At 44.6% G+C, this 20,438-nt stretch overlaps 1 protein-coding gene across 1 annotated transcript in view; it reads right to left on the bottom strand.

Annotated features, from left to right (window-relative positions):
- The window catches only part of MMP16 (matrix metallopeptidase 16), a 241,528-nt gene extending 221,650 nt beyond the window's left edge, over positions 1-19,878 (bottom strand). The window contains exon 1 of the mRNA XM_065398847.1: positions 19,747-19,878. Coding sequence (XP_065254919.1) covers positions 19,747-19,878 — 132 coding nt within the window. The remainder of the gene's footprint in view (positions 1-19,746) is intronic.
- Positions 19,879-20,438: the final 560 nt, after the last annotated feature.

Genomic DNA, 20,438 nt, shown 5'->3' with positions numbered 1-20,438 from the left:
TTAAAGGATCGTCTGAAATGGAGCTGGTACTGCCATGGCAGGACTGATAATAAAGGTGGCATTGCTGCACAAGGGTTAGGAGTAGATTATGCTGACAGGGTGTCAGGATCAAGTGTTCATAGTCCTGAAATGTGCTCTCACAGGCAACTGATATTGCTATGAAAAATATTTATTTTCTTTGAAACTAAACATTTTTATAATGTAACCTATGCTAGACTTCTCTAGCATTAAGGACAGGTTTACATCTACAAAGCGAGGACACTGAGAGTTACGGTTCTCACTCTGTCCTTTCCTTGCTAAATTGTGCCTAAAGCTAATAGGGCAGAGTGAATTTCCTTGATTTGATCATATCTGGCACACTAATATTGTTTAAACCCTTCTTGTCTTCAGTCGCTCATAACTTTCCAAGAGCAGTGCCTACTGCATTGGGCTGAAATTTTCCAAGCCTGGTCTGAGCCCAAGACTGATTTTTGTTGTTGAAAGTTTAAGTTTCTTTCAGAAAGAGGAATGTGGGGGGGGGGGGAACCACTTTCAACATTAGGGGGGAAAAAACTTGAAACATTTTCTTGTAAGCAATTTTAACGTTGAAAGAGAAGGCAGTCAAAAACTGAAAGAAGGCAGGGAACTAATCCTCCCAGAAGAAGGGCCTCGTTTGGATATGTATAAGTTTCCACCCTTTGAAAACTGTGCTTTGAACATGTATAGCATGCAGCACTGCCAACCCAAAATGGTTCAAAAACCATGAGTCAAGCCCCAAAAAATCATGACGGTGACTTACAAATCTTGAGATGTTTTTTAAAAATAATAAATTTGGGGTTTATTTGTGCCTTTAATATACACAGGTTATATTTCCTAGGCTGTTCTCCACAACCATGAGAGCTAGAAACTTACTTTCTTTTAATGAAAGCTGAGATTCTCAGGTAATAACCTGGTTCCAGCAGCTGGGGCTTTAAGAAGAACACCAAATATTACAGGACTCTCAATAAAACTGCGAGTTGGTAACATGGATGATGCTTTTTTAACAATAGCAGTGATATTTTTAACAACAGTCTTCCAATGTTCCAAAGAAAGTTAGGTTCCTCTGTGCGCTTATGCATGGGTAAGCCAGCTGTAGTGTGATTATCATACAGCACTTGAAGGCAGGGATTGCTCTGGCACAATGATGCCCTGATCTCATTTGGGGTCCCTGAGCACTACAGTCATACAAATAATAGATATAATTAAAAATGAATTAACATAATGGTCAGCATTTAGTTTCAAGGGACATCTGTCACCCTTTCAAAGCAACTACACTGGTCTTCCCCCTCCATGGTCCACCAAGGGCACCCAGTGCTGAATCTTTAAAGGTACATCTATACCGGAGCTGGAGGTGTAGTCTCCAGCGTGGTTAGACATACCCATGCATTCTGTGATCAAGGAAGTGCACTAAAAACAGCAATGTAGCTGTGATGGTGTGAGTGGCATGATGTACCCAGGGTAGGCAAGTACATATTTAGAGTTTCAGACTGGATCATACTTGGGCAGCTAACTTGTCCCACTTCTCACACTGCTGTGACTACATTTCTGTTTTTAGTGCAATGGCTCTGATCAAGTTAGTACACGTCTGTCTACCCGAGATGGAATTTATACCTCCAGCTCCAGTGTAGTCTACACTGTCTACAGTAGTCTACACTGCAAGTCAGACCAGGCTTTGAACTCAGATTCAGGCCTACCCTCACTTCCATCTGCACACAAATCAAGCTAACCCATGGCTCAGACCCAGGGTTCCAGGACCCCACAGGGGTGGAGTATCCAAGCCTGAGTCAAGCCAGGACACTGGGTTCAAGCCCTATTGCTTTTCAGTGTAGACACAACCCCACTAGACTCATGCTCAGGCAGTCCACCAAAAGTATCCCACAATCCCACGGGCCGACTTTGTTCTCTGGACAGTCAAGTTTTCCCACATTGCACCATGAACAAGGGGCCACATTTTGGGATGGCACTAAAAGGTCTGGGATATGGTGGGACAGACTTGGGCCCACATAATGCAGCGTAGATGCTGGAGACCCAGGTTGGGACCAAGGACTCAACAATTCCTAACCTGGGGTTGCAAATGAGTATAGACACTACATATTAAATAGGCAAAATGTTTTGAATGGTGTAGGGTATTTTTGTTTTATGCATTTGGCCTCTCTGATGGGCCTGTTGCTAAATAGTGAATATTTATCCATCTTTAAGTCTTGCAGGTTTTTAGCCAGTAAAATGATTAAAATGCCATTTTCCTTTCTATCTTCTTGGGGATTGTCCATCAGGCAACAGACGTGTAACTAGCTTATTCTTGCTTATCAATTTTTTTTTAATTAGTTAATGTTTACTGAAATGCTTAACAGTCTGTTCTCTCCCACTCTGGGGCAATGGATAGATGTTTAGGATTTTGGATGTTGGCTAGTCTTGTTTTAAGGCATCCGCCTAACAAGAACCCTGAGTTCTATTGTCAGTTTTGACACAGACATCTTTTGTGACTTTGGGCAAGTCAGTTAAGACAAAATCCTGCTCCCATTGCAGTCAATGGCAAAAGTCTCTTTGATTTCAATAGAAGACACATTGGCTCCTTTATATCCTTAGGTGAAGATTTGACGGTGAAATTCATCGAAATGCAGGGAGCCAGCATCAGGCATCCTTGTGCTGATGGGGATATGCAGGTAGTGCTGTGTACATGGGCATGAGAGGGTGCCACATAGCAACTGGGGAACTGGAGAACATTTTGGGGAAGGAGGGGTCTATACAGGAAGGATGAGCTCTATCTCAACCAAAATGGAATTAGACTGATGGCATGTAAAATTAAAAAGATTGTAGAGGAATTTTTAAACTAAGGGCTGAGGGAAAGATGCCAGGGTGCAGAGGAGCACATGGTTCGGGCAGAGACAACCCTAAGGAATTAATTTATTAAACAGGAAATTATATATCCTAGTAAAGAGGATAGGGGGGAAAAAAGATGGTAAAGTACAGATAGGAGCTAGTGACAAAATACAGGTAGTAAAATGTAACAAAGCCCCATTTAAATACAGCAACTGAATATTGACAAAATGTACAAATGCCTATTGATTGAATATATGTCACCTCAGGAAGAGATGCAAAGATAAAATTTCTAGACACCATAAATTACTTTTTTTTTTTGAGTAGCTAGTCCTGGAACCCGCAAGGGGGGAGGCAATTCTTGATGTAATCCTAAGTGGTGTACAAATTCTGACCCAAAAAACTGAACCACTCGGTAATAGCGACAATAAAGTAATTAAATTTAACGTTTGTAAGATAAAAAGACCAAAGAAACCTACCACAGACTTATTTAACTTCAAAAAGGGGAATTAAACAAAAATGAGGAAGCTAGTTAAATAGAAATTAAAAAGAACAATCACAAGGGTGAAATGCCTGCAAATTATATGGTGTCTATCTAAAAACACCATAATAGAGGCTCAAACTAAAATGTATACCACAAATAAAAAAATGCCAGCATGGCTAAACAGCAGAGTAAAAGAGGTCATTAGAGGCAAAAGGCATCCTTTAAAAATTGGAAGTCAAATCCTAGTGAAGAAAATAGAAAGATGCATAAACTCTGGCAAGTCAAGTGTAAAAGTAAAATTAGGCAGACGGGCCAAGAAAGAATTTGAAGAGCAATTACCTAAGGACACAAAAACTAAATAGCAAAGCAATTTTTAAGTACATCCGAAGCACGAAGCCTGCCAAATAGTCAGTGGGGCCACTGGATGATCAAGATGCTAAAGGAGCACTCAAGGAAGACAAGGCCTTTATGGAGAAGCTAAAGGAATTCTTTGCATCCGTCTGCACTGCAGAGGATGTGGGGGAGATCACCGTACTCAAGCCATTCTTTTTAGGTGACAAATCTGAGGAAGTGTCCCAGGTTGAGGTGTCCATAGAGGAGGTTTTGAAACAAAACAGATAAACTAAACAATAATAAGTACCCAGGCCCAGATGGGATTCACCCCAGAGCTCTGAAGAAAATAAAACATGAAATTGCAGAACTACTATCTGTGGTATATAACCTATCACTTAAATCAGCTCTGTACCTGATGACTGGAGGATAGCTAAGGTAATGCCATTTTTAAACAAGCTCCAGAGGTGATCCCAGCAATTAAAGGCCAGGAAGCCTGACTTCAGGACTAAGCAAACTGGTTGAAACTATAGTAAAGAACATAATTATCAGACACATATATAAACACAGTATGTTGTGGAAGACTCAACACTGCTTTTGTAAAAGAAAATCATGTCTCACCAATCTATTACAATTCTTTAAGGGGAGTCAACAAGCATGTGGACAAAGATGATTCAGTTGATATAGTGTAGTTGGACTTTCAGAAAGCAATTGACAAGGCTCACCAAAGGCTTTTAAGCAAAGAAAGGAGTCATGGGATAAGAAGGAAAGTCCTCTGATGGATCAGTAGCAGGTTAAAAGGTAGGAAACAAAGAGTAGGAATAAATCATCAGTTTTCACAATTTGAGAGGTAAACAGTGGGGTCCCCCAAGGATCTATACTGGGACGTGTGCTGTTTAGCGTATTCATAAATGATCTGGAAACGCTGGTGAACACTGAGGTGGCAAAATTTGAAGACGATACAAAATTCCTCAGGATAGTCCAAAACTGATGGTGAAGAGCTACATAGGGATCTCACTAAACTGGGTGACTAAAATGGCAGATGAAATTCAATGTTGATAAATGCAAAGTAATGCACATTGAAAAAATAATCCCAACTATATATACAATCTGAAAGGATCTAAATTAGTTGTTACCACTTAAGAATTTGTGTCTTTAATTGTTGTGACACCAATAATGTAGTGCAAACATGTAAAATTTCCAAAAGATTCTTTAAAGAGGGGTGATAGTGGGTTGTCCATCTTATTAATATTTATTTAATAAATGATATTTAGTTTATAAAAGAAATAATCATGATGCATCACCCTCATCAAATGAAACTTTTCTTCAGAATATATAGTGGAACAAATCTATATCTACAACTTCATTTCCATTTAAAAACAAGACTTCAAATTAGATGCAGGATTGGAGGAATCCTATATTATCTCACACCCACTTCTATGTTTCACTCTGACAAGTCAGAGAAACCTCCCAAATCACTAATCAGCACGTTGCATTGAGGCTCTTATATAGTAGTTGCCAGTATCTTGGACTGCAGAACAGACAGCACTTTGAAACTAAGATTGCCTGACCTGAGTCAGCTTCAGACTGTTGTTGCCGGAGGCAATGGGAAAGGACTACTGAGACGAACTCTTGGGAGTGGGATGGGTCCCTCCTGTATAGGGTTACCATATTTTAAGTGTCCAAAAAGAGGACACTCCACGGGGCCCCGCCCCCGCCCCAACTCCGCCCCAGCCCCGCCCCTTCCCCACCCCAGCCCCCGCCCCACCCCTTCCCGGCCCTGCCCCAACTCCGCCCCCTCCCCTGAACGCTTTGCCCCCCCTGCCCCTCCCCCTCCCCTGCTTCCCGCGAACATCTGATTCGCGGGAAGCCTGAAGCAGGCAGGCAGCAGGTAAGCTGGGGATGGGGATGGGGCGGGGGGACGCGAGGAGGCGCAGCCCAGTCTGGCCCCCCCGTCCGAGAGGCTCCCTCCGGCTGGCTGGCCGGCCCAGGCCAAGAAGCTCTGGTCCCGGCGTCTCCCGCCCGGCTCGGCTCGGGCCCTGGGGCGCCGGCCCCCGGCCGAGCACCGCCGGCCCTGGCCCCGGCACCCGGCCCCGCACCGCCGGCCCCGGCTCCCGGCCCCAGCTCCGCACCGCCGGCCCTTGGCCGAGCACCGCCGGCCCCTGGCCCCGCACCGCCGGCCCCAGAAGCTCCGGTCCCCGGCCGAGCACTGCTGGCCCCTCCCTCCCTATTTTCCCGGACATGTCCGGCTTTTTGGGATTTCCTTCCGGATGGGGATTTGAGGCCCAAAAAGCCGGACATGTCCGGGAAAATCCGTACGTATGGTAACCCTACTCCTGTACATTTACTAGTGTTTTGTCAAGCCTACTTTTGAAACCCCGATCACTGCAGATATTGAAATCTTGACTTGACAACACATTAGCAAACTACAATAGGGTACAATTCTGCATTGGCAGAAATATGACCTCATAAGTTGTTTCCATCGCTAACTGTTATGAGTCTATGATTTAATAACAATTGATGATTTTCCATGGCTGCAGGCAGGGATCTGTAACAAGACAGACTTAAAAAAAAGAAAAAAGAAAAAATGGAAAGAGATGAAAATGGCCGATAAGAAAGCAAACAACAAGGGGGAGAAAAGGAGTAGCCGTTATGTGTAAAGAAAGGTGGCCATTTGGTTAAGGCATTGGACTGGGACTCAGGAAAACTAGGTCCACTTCCCAGGTGACCATTTCAAGTCTTTAACCTCTCCATGCTTTAGTTCTCCATCTGTAAAATAGTAGGCTAAAGTCATGGGTATTCATTAATGCATTTCAAAAAAAAAAAAATGTTGTTAAAGGAGCCCAGAGCACTGAAAGGGTTCTCTTTTATTGTATTTCATAAAAATCCAAATAAATAACTAAATTAATAGGGAGGCACTCAGATATTATAGAGATGAAGCCATATAAGTACCCACATTGAAATTAAAATAACATTGTTTTCAATTTTTCTTAGAGTGGAAAATTTAGGTCTGATCCACTAAAGCTAATAGGGGTCGTTCCATTGATTTCAGTGGGTTTTAGATCAGGTCAAGTATTTGTTTTCAGCCTTGGATTATGCAAAAGAGAAACAGAACAGATTTTACTCAAATGTTCCCAATAAAATTCACCTCTGGGCTGAAACTAAGCACGAAAAGTTTCAAACCAAAAAAGATTGTGGATGTGGAATCTGGAGGATGTAAAGCAAGTTCCCATTTAAGCTTATTGCAAGCATTCACTACTATGTTACAGCTCTAATTTGCAAATGTTTGTGGGCTGGAATGTTGTTGTGAAAATTGTAGTTGCTTTTTCTGTTCTGCCACTTGCTTTTGAGAAAACTGCCTAATTAAAATAAAATAAATTATGTTTTGGTATTCTTGTTGAGATGTGTAGAAATCTTCTAGCACAGCTACCTAAAATTAAATATAATTTACATATTAATTATTGTATTATTATTATTCTTTGTTGAAAGAAAGAAAGAAAGAATTCTTAGCTCTTTTATAGCACTTTTCATCTGTAGGTCTCCATGCACTTTAAAAAGGAAGGGAAGCAACAGTGTTCCCATTTTACACATGGAGAAACCGAGGCACAGAAAAAGGGAAATTGACTTGCCCAAGTCACAGAAAGGAACAGTGAGAATATAAACCAAATCTGCTGCCTCCTAGAACAGTGCACTAAGCACTGGACCACACTGCCTCCCCTCTTCCATTTGAAAGCATATGGAAGATACAGAGAAAAATGAATCATTTTATATATGTTGTAGAAAGAAATTATAGTAGCATCAGAATACAGCACTTCACTATCAGTCAGGAAACTAAAAAACAGAACACATTTTTCAAATTATAAAGAAGCAATGAGAACAGCCCTGTCTCAGTGACCTGAATCATTCTGTAGATTTAGCTATTCTAATACTATTACTAATTTTAATACCGGGTTCGGTGTACATGCCTGTAATCCCAGCTACTTGGGAGGCTGAGGTGGGCAGATCGCTCAGGGCTTCTTGGCTGCGGTGAACCATACCGATTGGGTGTCCAATGCCACTGACAACCTGGACAGTGGGTGGCTGAAGGACTGGCTAGAACAGTGGTTTTAAAACTTTTTTTTCTGGCAACCCAGTTGAAGAAAATTGTTGATGCCCACGACACAACGGAACTGGGAATGTGGAGTTCAGGGTGTGGGAGGGGGCTCTGGGCTGGGGCAGGGGGTTGATATGCAGGAGGGGGTCAGGGCTCTGGGTGCAGGCTCTGGTGTGGGGCCGGGGATGAGGGGTTTGGGGTGCAGGAAGGGGCTCAGGGTTTGGGGGGGCTCAGGGCTGGGGCAGGGGATTGGGGCACGGGATTGGGGCATGGGCTTCCCTCAGGAGGCTCCCAGTCAGTGGCGCAGCAGGGGTGCTAAGCAGGCTTCCTGCCTGTCCTGGCACCGTGGACCAAGGTGCGCCCCAGAAGCAGCCAGCAGCAGGTCTGGCTCCTAGGTGGAGTCGTGCAAGCGGCTCTGCACGGCTCTTGCCCACAGGCACCGTGTCCCCCTCCCCAGCTCCCATTGGCCGGGAACCAGCCAATGGGAGTGCGGAGCCAGTGCTCGGGGCGGTAGCAGCACACAGAGCCCTGTGGCCCCCCCACCTAGGAGCCGGACGTGCTGCTGGCCGCTTCCGGGGCGCAGTGCAGTGTCAGACAGGTAGGGACTAGCCTGCCTTAGCCAGGCAGCACTGCCGACAGGACTTTTAACAGCCTGGTTGGCGGTGCTGACCAGAGCGGTCGCAACCCAGTGCCTTACATTCCGCGACCCAGTACTGGTTCACGACCTGCAATTTGAAAACCACTGGGCTAGAACAAAATGAATGACTTGTTGTAATCAGCGCTCTCTCTGTGAGGGCTGATGGACTGATTGATCAAGGTGATATCAACTAATTATAATATAATAGTCTTATTTTGTAGACAGATCATTAATTTTACTTGCAGTTAACAATGAAATTTCATCATGATAGATTTGTACAACATCCAAACCACTGCATGTCAATAAACTGCCACAACCTCAGCTTCAGCTTCATGGAGAAGACAGAGGGTTAAACAGCTCTGCTAACAGCACATCAAGCAACCCAAGGCTGGAACAGGGAAGGGTAGCACAATAGGATTGTCATCCAAGGGACAAGACGCAGCACAAAAGTGAAGACAATTTCTCCCTGGAACATTGCATGAAAATCCATTTAGACCTGTCAAAGAAGGGTGTTCCCTTCCATAAAAGGGATGCTTGTTTTTCTGTTGTATTACCTATCCATGTTCTAAGTCAGGGGTGGGCAAACTACGGCCCAGGGGCCACATCTGGCCCTTCAGATGTTTTAATCAGTCCCTCGAGCTCCTGCCGGGGAGCGGGGTCCGGGGCTTGCCCCGCTCTGGCACTGGAACCAGGGGCTTGCACTGCTCCGCCTGTGTTGTGGCTCTGCGCGGCTCCCGAAGCAGCGGCATGTCCCCCCTCCGGCTCCTATGCATAGGGTGAGCAAAGGGGCTCCACAGCTCCCATTGGCCGCGAGCCATGGCCAATGGGAGCTGCAGGGGTGGCACCTGCAGATGGGGCAGCGCGCCAAGCTGCCTGGCTACGCCTCCGTGTAGGAGCCGGAGAGGGGACATGCCGCTGCTTCCAGGAGCTGCTTGAGGTAAGCGCCGCCTGGAGCCTGCACCCTTGACCCCCTCCAGCACCCCAACCCCCTGCTCCAGCCTTGATCCCCCTCCCACCCTCCGAACCCCTTGGTCCAAGCCCGGAGCACCCTCCTGCACCCCCAACCCTTCGTCCCAGCCCCACCCCAGAGCCTGTATCCCCAGCTGGAGCCCTCACCCCCCCCCCCCCCCGCACCCCAACCCCCTTCCCCAGCTCAGAACCCCCTCCCACACCCTGAACTCTTCATTTCTGGTTCCACCCCAGAGCCCGCACCCCCCAGCCGGAGCCCTCAGCCCCTCCCGCACCCCAACCCCCAATTTTGTGAGCATTCATGGCCCGCCATACGATTTCCATACCCAGATGTGGCCCTCAGGCCCAAAAGTTTGCCCACCCCTGCTCTAAGTATTTGGTCATTTTCCCTTTGCCCCTTAGCTGCCATTTCATTGAAAGAGGAATTTTCCCCATTATCAGCCTGCATCCCCAACTGGAGGGCAGAAATGTGTTTGTTGGCCAACAAAAACAAACAGGACCAGTGAAACAAAGAAGTCGGCTTTTCTTCCAGAAGGTGAGGAAATAATCAAAGGGCAGATTTGTCTGAGGACAATCTTCTACACAAAGGTGTGAAACTAACTTGATATTTTGTAATGATAAAAGATTGGGGAGGGGAGAGGAGAAGGATGAATGAAGTCATCTTACTGAAACAGAATCAACTGTGTCATATCAGGGAAAATGCGGATGGAACTGCAGATGAGGTACATGGACTTATCCTACAGCATTTAGGGTTAGTGTGTGCCATATAAGCACAGCCCTTAAGGAAAGGATGTGGTGGAGTTGCACCATCCCAGGGGAATCGGAGGGAGGGATTATTCCTCAGGGCACAATCCTTCTCCCAGCTCTCTGATGCACAGCTACACCAGGGGTCGGCAACCTTTCAGAAGTGGTGTGCCGAGTCTTCATTTATTCACTTTAATTTAAGGTTTCACATGCCGGTAATACATTTTAACGTTTTTTAGAAGGTCTCTCTCTATAAGTCTATATATTATATAACTAAACTACTGTTGCATGTAAAGAGAACGAGGTTTTCAAAATGTTTAAGAAGCTTCATTTAAAATTAAATTAAAATGCTGATCTTACGCCGCCGGCCTGCTCAGCCTGCTTCTGGCCTGGGGTTCCGTTCACCTAGGCTGGCAGCGGGCTGAGCGGGGCCTGCGGCCAGGGCCCCAGCTGGCAAGGGGCCGGCAGCCAGAACCCCAGACCAGCAGCGGACTGAGCGGCTCAGCCCACTGCCGGTCTGGGGTTCCATCTGCTGGCTCCTGCCAGCCAGGGTCCCAGCTGCCGGCCCCGCTCAGCCTGCTGCCGGTCTGGGGTCCCGGCCCTGCCCACACAGCATGGGTACCAACCTTCTCCCTGGTTTTGGACCATTCTCTTCCTCTCTCTCTGCACTGAGCTGAGGGTGGGGGTGCACTGAGCACAGGGCTGGGGGTGAACGAGCAGGCTGTGGGTTGGGGTGCAAGGTCTGGCCAGGAGCTAGAATGAGGGAGGGGGCTGAGTTGGAGCAGGAGGTTTGGGTGTGGAGCGCTTACCTGGGCAGCTCCCATTTGGTGCGAGAGGTGCAGGTGGGAATGTGGCGGGGGGGTGGGGGGTGCAGGAGCTCCCGTTTGGTGCCCAGGGTGGGGATGTGGGGAGTGCAAGAGTCAGGGCAGGAGGTGTGGGGGGGTCTGGGTATGTGTGGGGAGTGCAGGAGTCAGGGCAGGGTGTGTGTGAGGAGGGTGCAGGAGTCAGGGCATGGGGTGTGGGGGGACTGGGTATGTGTGGGGGGTGCCAGAGTCAGGGCTGGGGTCGTGGGGGGGGTGCAGGGGGCTGGAGTGTGAGGGGGTGCAGGGGTCAAGGCAGAGGGCTGGGGGGTGGGCTGGGATCGGGGGGGTGCTCCCAGCCCCTTGCCCTGAGCGGCTCACGGCAGGGGGCTGGAGGGATACGCCCTGCCTCCACCCCCCTTCCCCAAGGCCCCGCTCCTGCCTCTTCTCTGCCTCCTTCCCAGTCTGAGCAGCAAGGGTGCTGGGGTTCCTCTTCTCCCCTCCCTCGCAAGGGCCATTGGCGGCAGGGAGGGAGAGGAGGTGGGGCACGACGCAGCACGCTGGGGGAAGAGGCGGGGGAGGGAGAAGCTTGGCCCTACAGCAGCAGCCGGCAGGACCAAGCTTGCTTCTGCCCCCTGCCCCCGCCAGAGAGAGCGGTGGGCGGGGGGGCGGAGAAGAGCGGGCTGGGCCGGGCAGGATTTTTAATGGCACACTCCTGCCTGCTGGGGTCCCGGCCGTCGGCCCCGCTCAGCCCGCTGCCGGGGTTCGGCAACGGGCTGAGCGGGGCCAGCAGCAGTCACAGCGTGCCATTAAAAATCGGTTCAGGTGCCATCTTTGGCACACGTGCCATAGGTTGCCAACCCCTGGGCTACACCATCTGCAGGCCAATTGGGTAGTGAGGGCAGAGACAGATCCACCTCCTCCCTATGGCTTTGGTGTGCTGGGCATCCTTCAGAGCACATGTAGGAAACAGTCCTATGTTCCTGACAGTATGCAGGGACTGAGCGGGGGTGCGGGAGTAAAGATCCTTTCACCCTACCCCTTCCCACTGCAGATCCACACAAGGGCCAGTCGCAAGCTGGCCCATAAAGAACAACCAGAAAACTATTCAAAAATAATCTTCCGCCACAATACAAAAATCATATGCTTTATTCATCTGTCATCATACACCGCAATGGAAGTTTCCATTGTTTTCCACTGAATCTTCTACAGAAAATATTGTGACTCATTGTTTCAGCCATACCTCCACTGTAGTAGTAATAAAATTTATTTACTGCCTTTTAGCTCAGGATTTTAAAGCACTTTTCAAACACCAGATGCAAGCCTGAAACACTTGAAATCTGAGGCCTGATCCTGCAAGGTTTCTGACTGCCTCTTTTTTAATACTCAATGCATTAAAATCAATAGGATCCTTGCTGGATCAGATGGTTAAACCTGCCTGTGGAATCAATGGGAGATTTGAGTGTGCAAAAAATACAAGATCAAGCCCATTAGTTACTTATGTCTTATAACACTCCAAGAGGTATGAAAGAATTACTTCACCCATCACTAAAAGGCAGTCACTTCTCGAGTGGTATAAAACAGCTGTTGTCAATACACAGAAACAGTACACAACAGTTTCAATCAACATATAAAATTATATAACTAAGTATTTCCATTTCTATAGTTTGTCAATTTTAATTCTTCCCAGAAATAAGCTGTTACAGTGTAATTGTCCTTACTGTACAGTAAAATGTGCTTATAATGAATGGTCATAAGCGGTAGCATGAATGAATAGTTGCCAAGCAACCAATAAATAAATGAAAGGTTCCAAATAACATGACCTCTCTTTAAAAGATAAAGCTCTCTCTGACATAATTATTTTTAAAATCCATTTCTGCAGCAAGCAAAATCATGTTTGGAACTCCAATATAGGTCTTCTTAATACAAACTGAAACCAAATCTGTCATTTGACACACCGGAGATATCAAACCAAGCATAGTCAACCCACCCCCTCACATTATGGTGAGTGGCAGGGAGTGGAGAGGGAAAATGGGTCAGGCAATAAACTGTAATCCAATATGGAGAGGTGAACAGCATTCATGATTAAACAAGAGCATTAAAAAGATCAGTTATATTAAGTATCTTCAAACAACATCAAGAAGAAGAAGTCTTCTAGGATTTTAACACCATAAAACAATCATGAGTTAAGGTAAAAGAAGGAGAAAGACTTTAAAACTGAGAGAACAGATACAGGTTAAAATGTTTTGAAACTATATAATTCACCATTTTATCTTTATAAACTCTTACAACTGAGCCAAGTGCATAAGCAGAATTAAGGTGCCTAGAGCAAGCACTGACCTTTTAGATGGATTCAAATAAAATTGACAGAGAGGCATAAATCTTAAACCACTTAAAAATAGTATACCCACTCTGAGAAAACAATGAATGGTAATGTATTAATTTCACAATATTTTACTGTAGGATGGCCTCTTGCGTGATGGAAGCTGAATTTTTAGGACAATATATTCAATAATTCTTTTATAAATATCTTATGAAATAAAAGATAAATACACTGCAGTTTGCTATGTTTATCTTGCAATGTTCACAAAATACTTTATTTAACCAAACCTTTTCTATCATAAAACTGAGAGCTACTAATGGATTTGATGTTCAAATACTAAACAATTGACTATTTGTAACGGTAGATGGGATTCATTCTAATTCTAAATAGTTCCCTGTCATTAAAACCATAGAAGCCCTAAAGAACTAACATATGACTTGGATTGTGTAAACTCTTTGGGACAGGGACCATCTTTGTTTGTGTTTGCATATTGCCTAACACAATGGAGATCGATCCAGGACTGGGCCCCTGTGTATTCCTGTAATACCAATAATAAATAATATTTCACTCCAGTAGTACATTAATCTGTTGGTATTCTTAAATACAGGAATTATGTTTTGAATTATAGCAGGCAATGCAATAATCCAAACAATAATCTCCATGCATATTTCATAGTCTCACTGAAAGGAAGGCCAATTCATTGCATAGTACCATCTGCCTTTTATGATGGAAGAGTGTGAAAAGCCTTCCGTTAGCTACCTGAGCTATAACTTTCTGATTAACATCCATTTATATTAATGCTGCGGCACAATGCTAGATATATAGATCTGTTCATCAGAAGCCTTTACAGCTAAATTTCTTTGTACCTGCTTTTTCTAAGTAAGTACTGACTATACTACATTATATCTAAATTCTCTACTGAGTAATATACTTCATCCAGCTAGCTACACCCACCGTCAATATTAACAAATGGTCCTTCAGCATCCTTTTATAAATATACCCACAACTTCAGTGAGTAAGGAGTGCACGACTGGGCCCTTAAAATACTTGAATGTAAGGTGTAATGCTTGTAAATAAAAACAATATGAAGGGCCTATCAAGTTCCTTTCAATACACATGGCAGTGTGTAATGTCAGGAATACCTTTAACTCCTTCTTTACATGTATTTTCCGGGCTTGCTCTGTAACATGCTCTTATTACAATACCGCATAGCACTTGCAATTCTAATTAAGTATTCCAGTTGAAAAGCATATAAAAGGGAAGAGGCAGATTTTTTTTTTCTTCCCAATTGTTTATTCCCTTACAATTACAGGTTGAAGATTTAAAATGATCAGTTTTTTAAAGTTTATAAAAACCCAACGCGTAGGGATAAAAAGGTCATGTATTACCATTCAGCAAGAGTAGGACACTAATTGTAAAGTTTGTTAACAATGAAAACAAAAAGGTTCTCATCTGCTTGTTACCATGGAAAAATGCTACCAGACAGTATTTCTCTGAAGTTTTGATTCCACTGTGTTTTGTTCCACAATAAGCAATTTAACTGTCACACTTACTTAAAAAGGAGGGAAGGAGAAAAAGAAGGTTGTATTGTTTTAAGGTGTTGCTCATACTAAAATAGGACTCACTTTAAAATCCCCTTAGGGAACCAAGCATATATATTTAGCAATAGAAGACGGAAAATATAGCATAACAGTCTGCTTTAGAAAAGAGATGATGAGCCATACTTTTCCCTCTAGTATTTCCCACAACACTGATGCAGTTAGCGAGACTAGACATGATCCTCCAAACGCTTCTTCACCCAGTACTCCTTACTCACATGCATAGTTGCAATAACTTGGATGGGGCTACTCAACATGAGTAGGGGTAGGCAGGATGAGAGTTGGGGAGAGGAAGGTGCTCCTACCCTGTCTTTTGATATAGGTAGTTTGTTTCAATGGGTTTTGATTCCTCCCCCCCCCCACCCACCCACACCTATTAAAAAGGTGAAACTGTTGTTAATACAATATAAATAAAAATAATTACAGAAATTCTTAAATTATAGAAAATGTCAGCTTTAGGAAAATAGTTATCAACAAAATTACAAGTTTAAGGGTCACATTCTACTCTTTAATATTTGTAACTACCCTATGAGTGTTAGAGTTCTGCTTGGGTCTTTAACAGGGAAATTGCCTATAAACACTAGAAGTATTTAGTATCTAGTAACGCAAGAAACAGTTAACATAATGAAGAACCAGTGGAAAAAAAATTGTTTGCCTGGGAATTCCATTATCCTACATAGATTTTTCAAAGGGGAAAATCCAGCCAGGTCATTACAAGAATTCTATACTGAAAGCTCTCTCAATTAGTAGGATAAAATCGGAATTTTAAATATTTTGTTAATAGCTATTATCCCATTTACTATCCCACTGATGCATCTGACTTGTAGAGTAAGACTGAACTAAAAATTTAGGGAAACACTGAAAACCTCTGGTGCACAATCACTCACACAAGTAAACCTCAGACTTTGATGGCAGTACTTATGTGAGTAATATGGAATTAACAATCTGGACCTTAACCCTAACCTTTGATGCAGGTGACACCTTAGAAAGTGATCTCCAAAACTCCAGTGATGACCAGGAACCTCTGAAAATAAAAGCTAAAACTTCCTAAAACTAGTCTTACATGAATCCTAGATCTCAAATATTGTTACTCAAAGCACTCATGAATACTTGAAATAAATGGTGGATTTACAGCCCTCCCTTATCTAAATCCACTGCAAAATTTTCATTGACATCAGAGAGCATGTGAGAGCAATACTATGGTTAACACAATAAATAAATGACTGTCATTTACATTTCTCACTCTGACCTACATCATACTCAGCTACATCTAGTTATTAAAACAGTATGTACCATATGAAAGTCATCAGTGACATTCGTGTTTCAGAAATTACACGTCAGCTATCATTGGAAGCAGAACCTTCACCCACTTCCATCTGGATGTTTAGCAAGAACAAGTTTTACAAACAACCAATATGATTTTTTTAAAATGGTCATGCCAATTATAAAGTTCAGGTGCCTATTTTTTTGTCTTAGAAGATGATACCTACACTTAATCTCTTTGAACTTCAGTAGTATCCCTTGAGACGTGCTCTGGTTCAGTCTTACAAACTCAAGTTGGAAACCAAGAAAGCCAGCATTTCTATACAAATTTTATTCAACACCTAAAATGTTAGACTATATCAGTCAGAATTTCCAATGCTCAATACCTATCATCAATATTTCCTCCAAATTTTACTATAATCAGAGAGTATAAAAATCTAAAAATAAAATTCTAAATTCACATGAAACCTCAATTAGCATAAAAATAATCACATCACAGTCTGTTTTCCAAATACATGTATTCAGTGGAACTGAATTCAACCGAACTGGCACTAGTTTTTTAAGGCACCCTAATTTCTATGTGTATTTTAATGGATCTTGGAATTAATTTGTCATATTCCATTTTACTGATTTATTATGGAGTGTAAGTGTTTTATGGGTCTGATGCTGACACACAGAATTGTATGGCACAGTGTCACCACATTGTTGCCAAGTCCTTTGCCTCACGTTACCTTCTGCTTTGTGATTGTGGCACCTCTCGATATTACAACAAAAGACAACTGAAAAGCTGCGAGGATATGAAAATACCAGCATGGAACACATTTTGTTTCAGGAAGAAGGGGAGGGTCAGGAGATGAGACACCTCTAAAGGAATAGAGAACCTGAATGGCATTTCATGAGTACAAGCACTTTCCTCCTCTCTTCGGCTTTCCTTCCTTGTGGTACGGTTCTTCCCCCTCAAAGTCTGCTATTTTCCATATCGAAGAGAGGGGAAAAAATAAATTGGCTTCTCCACTTTCCCCTGAAAACCTCTCACGTGTTGTGGTTGGCCTCCCCTTTGTGCCCCACTAGACTATGACATTCTCTCTCTCCTCCCACCATAACTCCATCTCTACTGCCCATCTCTCCAGCAGAACCAGCGGCCAGTCTACAGAGGGAGGAGGAAGTTCTTCTGTAGCTGAAATTTCTTTTATATCCCCAGCAGGGGGCCACTAAGGGAAGACAGGAAAAGGTACACAAAGCTGTCTCCTCTCTTCCTTAATGCTTCCTTTTATATCCACCAATGAAAGAATGAAGTTGAGAAAGTAGCAGTATAGCGGGGGACATGGTTGAGAGAAGAATCAAAATGTGCACGTCAGCTCGGAAGGGTGGGAGAAACATTAGGGGGAAGGAAACAGAGCAGCATTGCATGCGAGGAAAAATATTGAGGGAAATGAAGAAAATTACTAGAAGTGAGTGTTATTATTTATATTGCAGTAGCCTCCAAAGGCCACAATCAGGATCATGGCTCCATTGGGCTACATATTGTACAACAGATGGAAAGACATGGTCTCTGTCCCAAAGAATTTACAATCTAACACAAGGGGGAGGGAGATATTAGAGAAAGAGAAAAGGTGTGTGTGTGTGTGTGTGTGTGTGTGTGTGTGTGTGTGTGTGTGTGTGTGTGTGTGTGTGTGTGTGTGTGTGTGTGTGTTGGAGATACTGGTGGTGAGGACGAGCGACCAGAAATGGCAGAGGAAGAGATCTTGGAGCAAAAGAGACCAGGAGTTTTGAGCGGGGAGGACATCTTAATGATGGCATGGAGAGACCAGGATTACATGAGAAGAGACTGATGTGAGGAGACCACGAGTGTGTGTGGGGAGATCTTGGGAAAGTGACCCCTGGAGAATGTGTGTGGTGGGGGGAACTCTTGGTGGTGGAGAGGCAGAGACTAGTATTGGATCAGTGGGGAAATCTTGGGATGGGAAGAGACTAGAAGTGAGTGTGTGGGAGAGGTGAACTTGGGTGAGGAGAGAGAGAGAGACCTGTATTGTGTATGGGAGGAGATCCTGGAGGAATAGACCAACAGTGTGCAGGGGGAGACTAGAAGTGAGCGAGTGTGTGTGTGGAGGGGGGAACATGGATGGGGAAGGGGACCAGGTCTGTCTGGTGGGAGATTTTTGGTGGTAGACCCAATGTCTACCCTGGAAGAGATTTTTTGTGGAAGACACCAGGTGTGTTTGGGGAGATCTTGGATGAGGCATAATTGATATGAAGTACAGATGTGTCTGGGGTTGAGGAGATATGGGACAGGGGTGTGTCTGAGGGAGATTTCTTCATTGTGGGGCAGGAATGTATGTAAGTGGGTGAGAGCTAGGTGAACAGGAGTTTATGTAAGAGAAAGAGGAAATGTGTGTGTGTGCGCGTGTGTGTGTGCATGTGTGTGTGTGAGTGAGAGAGAGATGTTGGGGACAAGAGTATATTTGTGCTAGAGAAAGAGTTCAGGGAATACAAGTGTGTGGGTGAGAGACAGTCTGGAGATAGGAATAAATGGTCTGTATGGTCTATGGATGCAGCAGAAAGTTCAGAAAGCAGGATGGACGGGAGAGAAGCAAGTGAGGAGTATGGGCAGATAACAAAAGAATGGAATTATAGTGTGAGCGAGAGAATGAAAGAAATGTGTAAAGTAGGGAGACATACACAGAACAAGAAAGAAAGGAAGGTGAATGACCGGAATGGATGGGAAGAAAAGAGAGGGAAGTATTATACAGTACTGAAAAATCAGATTAAAGGAAACCAAACTGCAGAAAAGGATGCATCAAGATACACCATGAAAGGCAAGGAAAAAAAGGAAGGAAGAATATGCACAAAGGAGACATAGTAACAAATATTTCTTAATGGAAAGCATAACAAAAAAAATAAAAACTGAAAAAGTGGGGTGGATTAGAATAGGGGTTGGAAATGGGGGGCATACACTGAAATCTCACTGTGGCAGCAAAATTCCTAGGGTTAGTCCTGCCTGGGAAGCTATTCATTTTAATTCGCTTTTCTACTTTTTTTTTATATATAAATATATAATTCCTTCTTGGCTCTCCCCACCCTCCAACTTTAGTCGCACCTAAATGGCATTTATTTAGGCATTTCTAGTAACAAGCATTCAGTCATGCTTAAATGAGAAAAAGACCAGCTTTTGTGCTTAAATATTTGACAAGGAGATATACTAACATATCAAGTTTCCCTCCCCCCTTCCTCCACATTAGACTCTCTTTCATTTATTTTTCCCCTTTGTTTAAGACAGCAAGACATCTGAAGTCAAAGGTATCCCTGCAGCTTTCTCCGAGCTGTCTGGGTATTATATACCCTTGCTCCTTTTATTATGCCACTGGCTTGTGTTTAGGGATTTGTATCTTCCCGGCATATCCCGGGCACAATGATGTGGTCTAGCTCTGGGCTGCCGAGGATAACGGGATTCTCCGGCTAACAGGCATCCATCAGACAAGGGAACTCGGATCCGAGAGCTGGCTGCTGCAGGAAAGCAAAGCCAATGTGCATGTGTGTCTTGGCTGCTCCGGAGACATGGCTGGGGAGCTGTTTTACTGAATCAGCCCAAATATTGGGGAACAGCCTTCGGAAGAAAGGGAAGGAGGAAGGAAACACACACACACTCACACATACACCCGGCTGATCTTACCTCCACATTGAAATACTGCTCCGCTGTGCACACGGGGGCACATAAAATCCAAAGCAAGGTTTGCAAGAAAAACCCCCTGGAATGATGTACGAAATCCAACCGGCTTCCAGTGCTGAATGCGAGTAAGATCATAGTGAACTGCGCCTCAGTGGATGGAAGAGTCTCTTTCTCTCTGCTCTCTCTCCTTCCCCTTACACAAACAAACAGTCCCCAGTGTTGGTGAAGAACCCTTAATGCAGGTTCACCCACAACAGGGGAGGAGGAGGAGGAGAAGAAACAGACACTTCACTCCACAACACAGATAGCAGCAGCAGCAGGGTCAGCTCTTACTCATCCTCAGTCCCGTAAGGAGGGAATGTGGCGTCCAAGTACAGCTGCAGCTCCTACAAGGCTTTTTCCTTTGCACAGCAGCCGCCTCTGTGTCCTCCTCCTCCTCCCCCTCCTGCTCGGAAAGGCCTTTGCTGCCTGGCTGCCTGTGCTCCCCTGCCCTGCCTGTGCTTGTGCCTCTCCTCTCTCTTCTCTCCTCCACTCCAGAATGTTCATCTGTAATCTACATAACTCCTCCTCCAGAGTCAGCCTCCTCACATACATCTTAAAGGAGACAGTCCTGAAAGGCTACTGTCTGTCTGTGCTGGAATGGACCTGATCCCCCCTCTAAAGCAGGAGCTCTCTCACAAGCTGCTAGAACTGTT

Source organism: Emys orbicularis, chromosome 2, assembly GCF_028017835.1.
Source record: "Emys orbicularis isolate rEmyOrb1 chromosome 2, rEmyOrb1.hap1, whole genome shotgun sequence".
In the NCBI taxonomy this organism is placed as follows: domain Eukaryota; kingdom Metazoa; phylum Chordata; order Testudines; family Emydidae; genus Emys; species Emys orbicularis.
The sequence above is the reverse complement of the archived record's forward strand: the minus strand, read 5'-3'. Positions and strand labels throughout refer to the sequence as shown.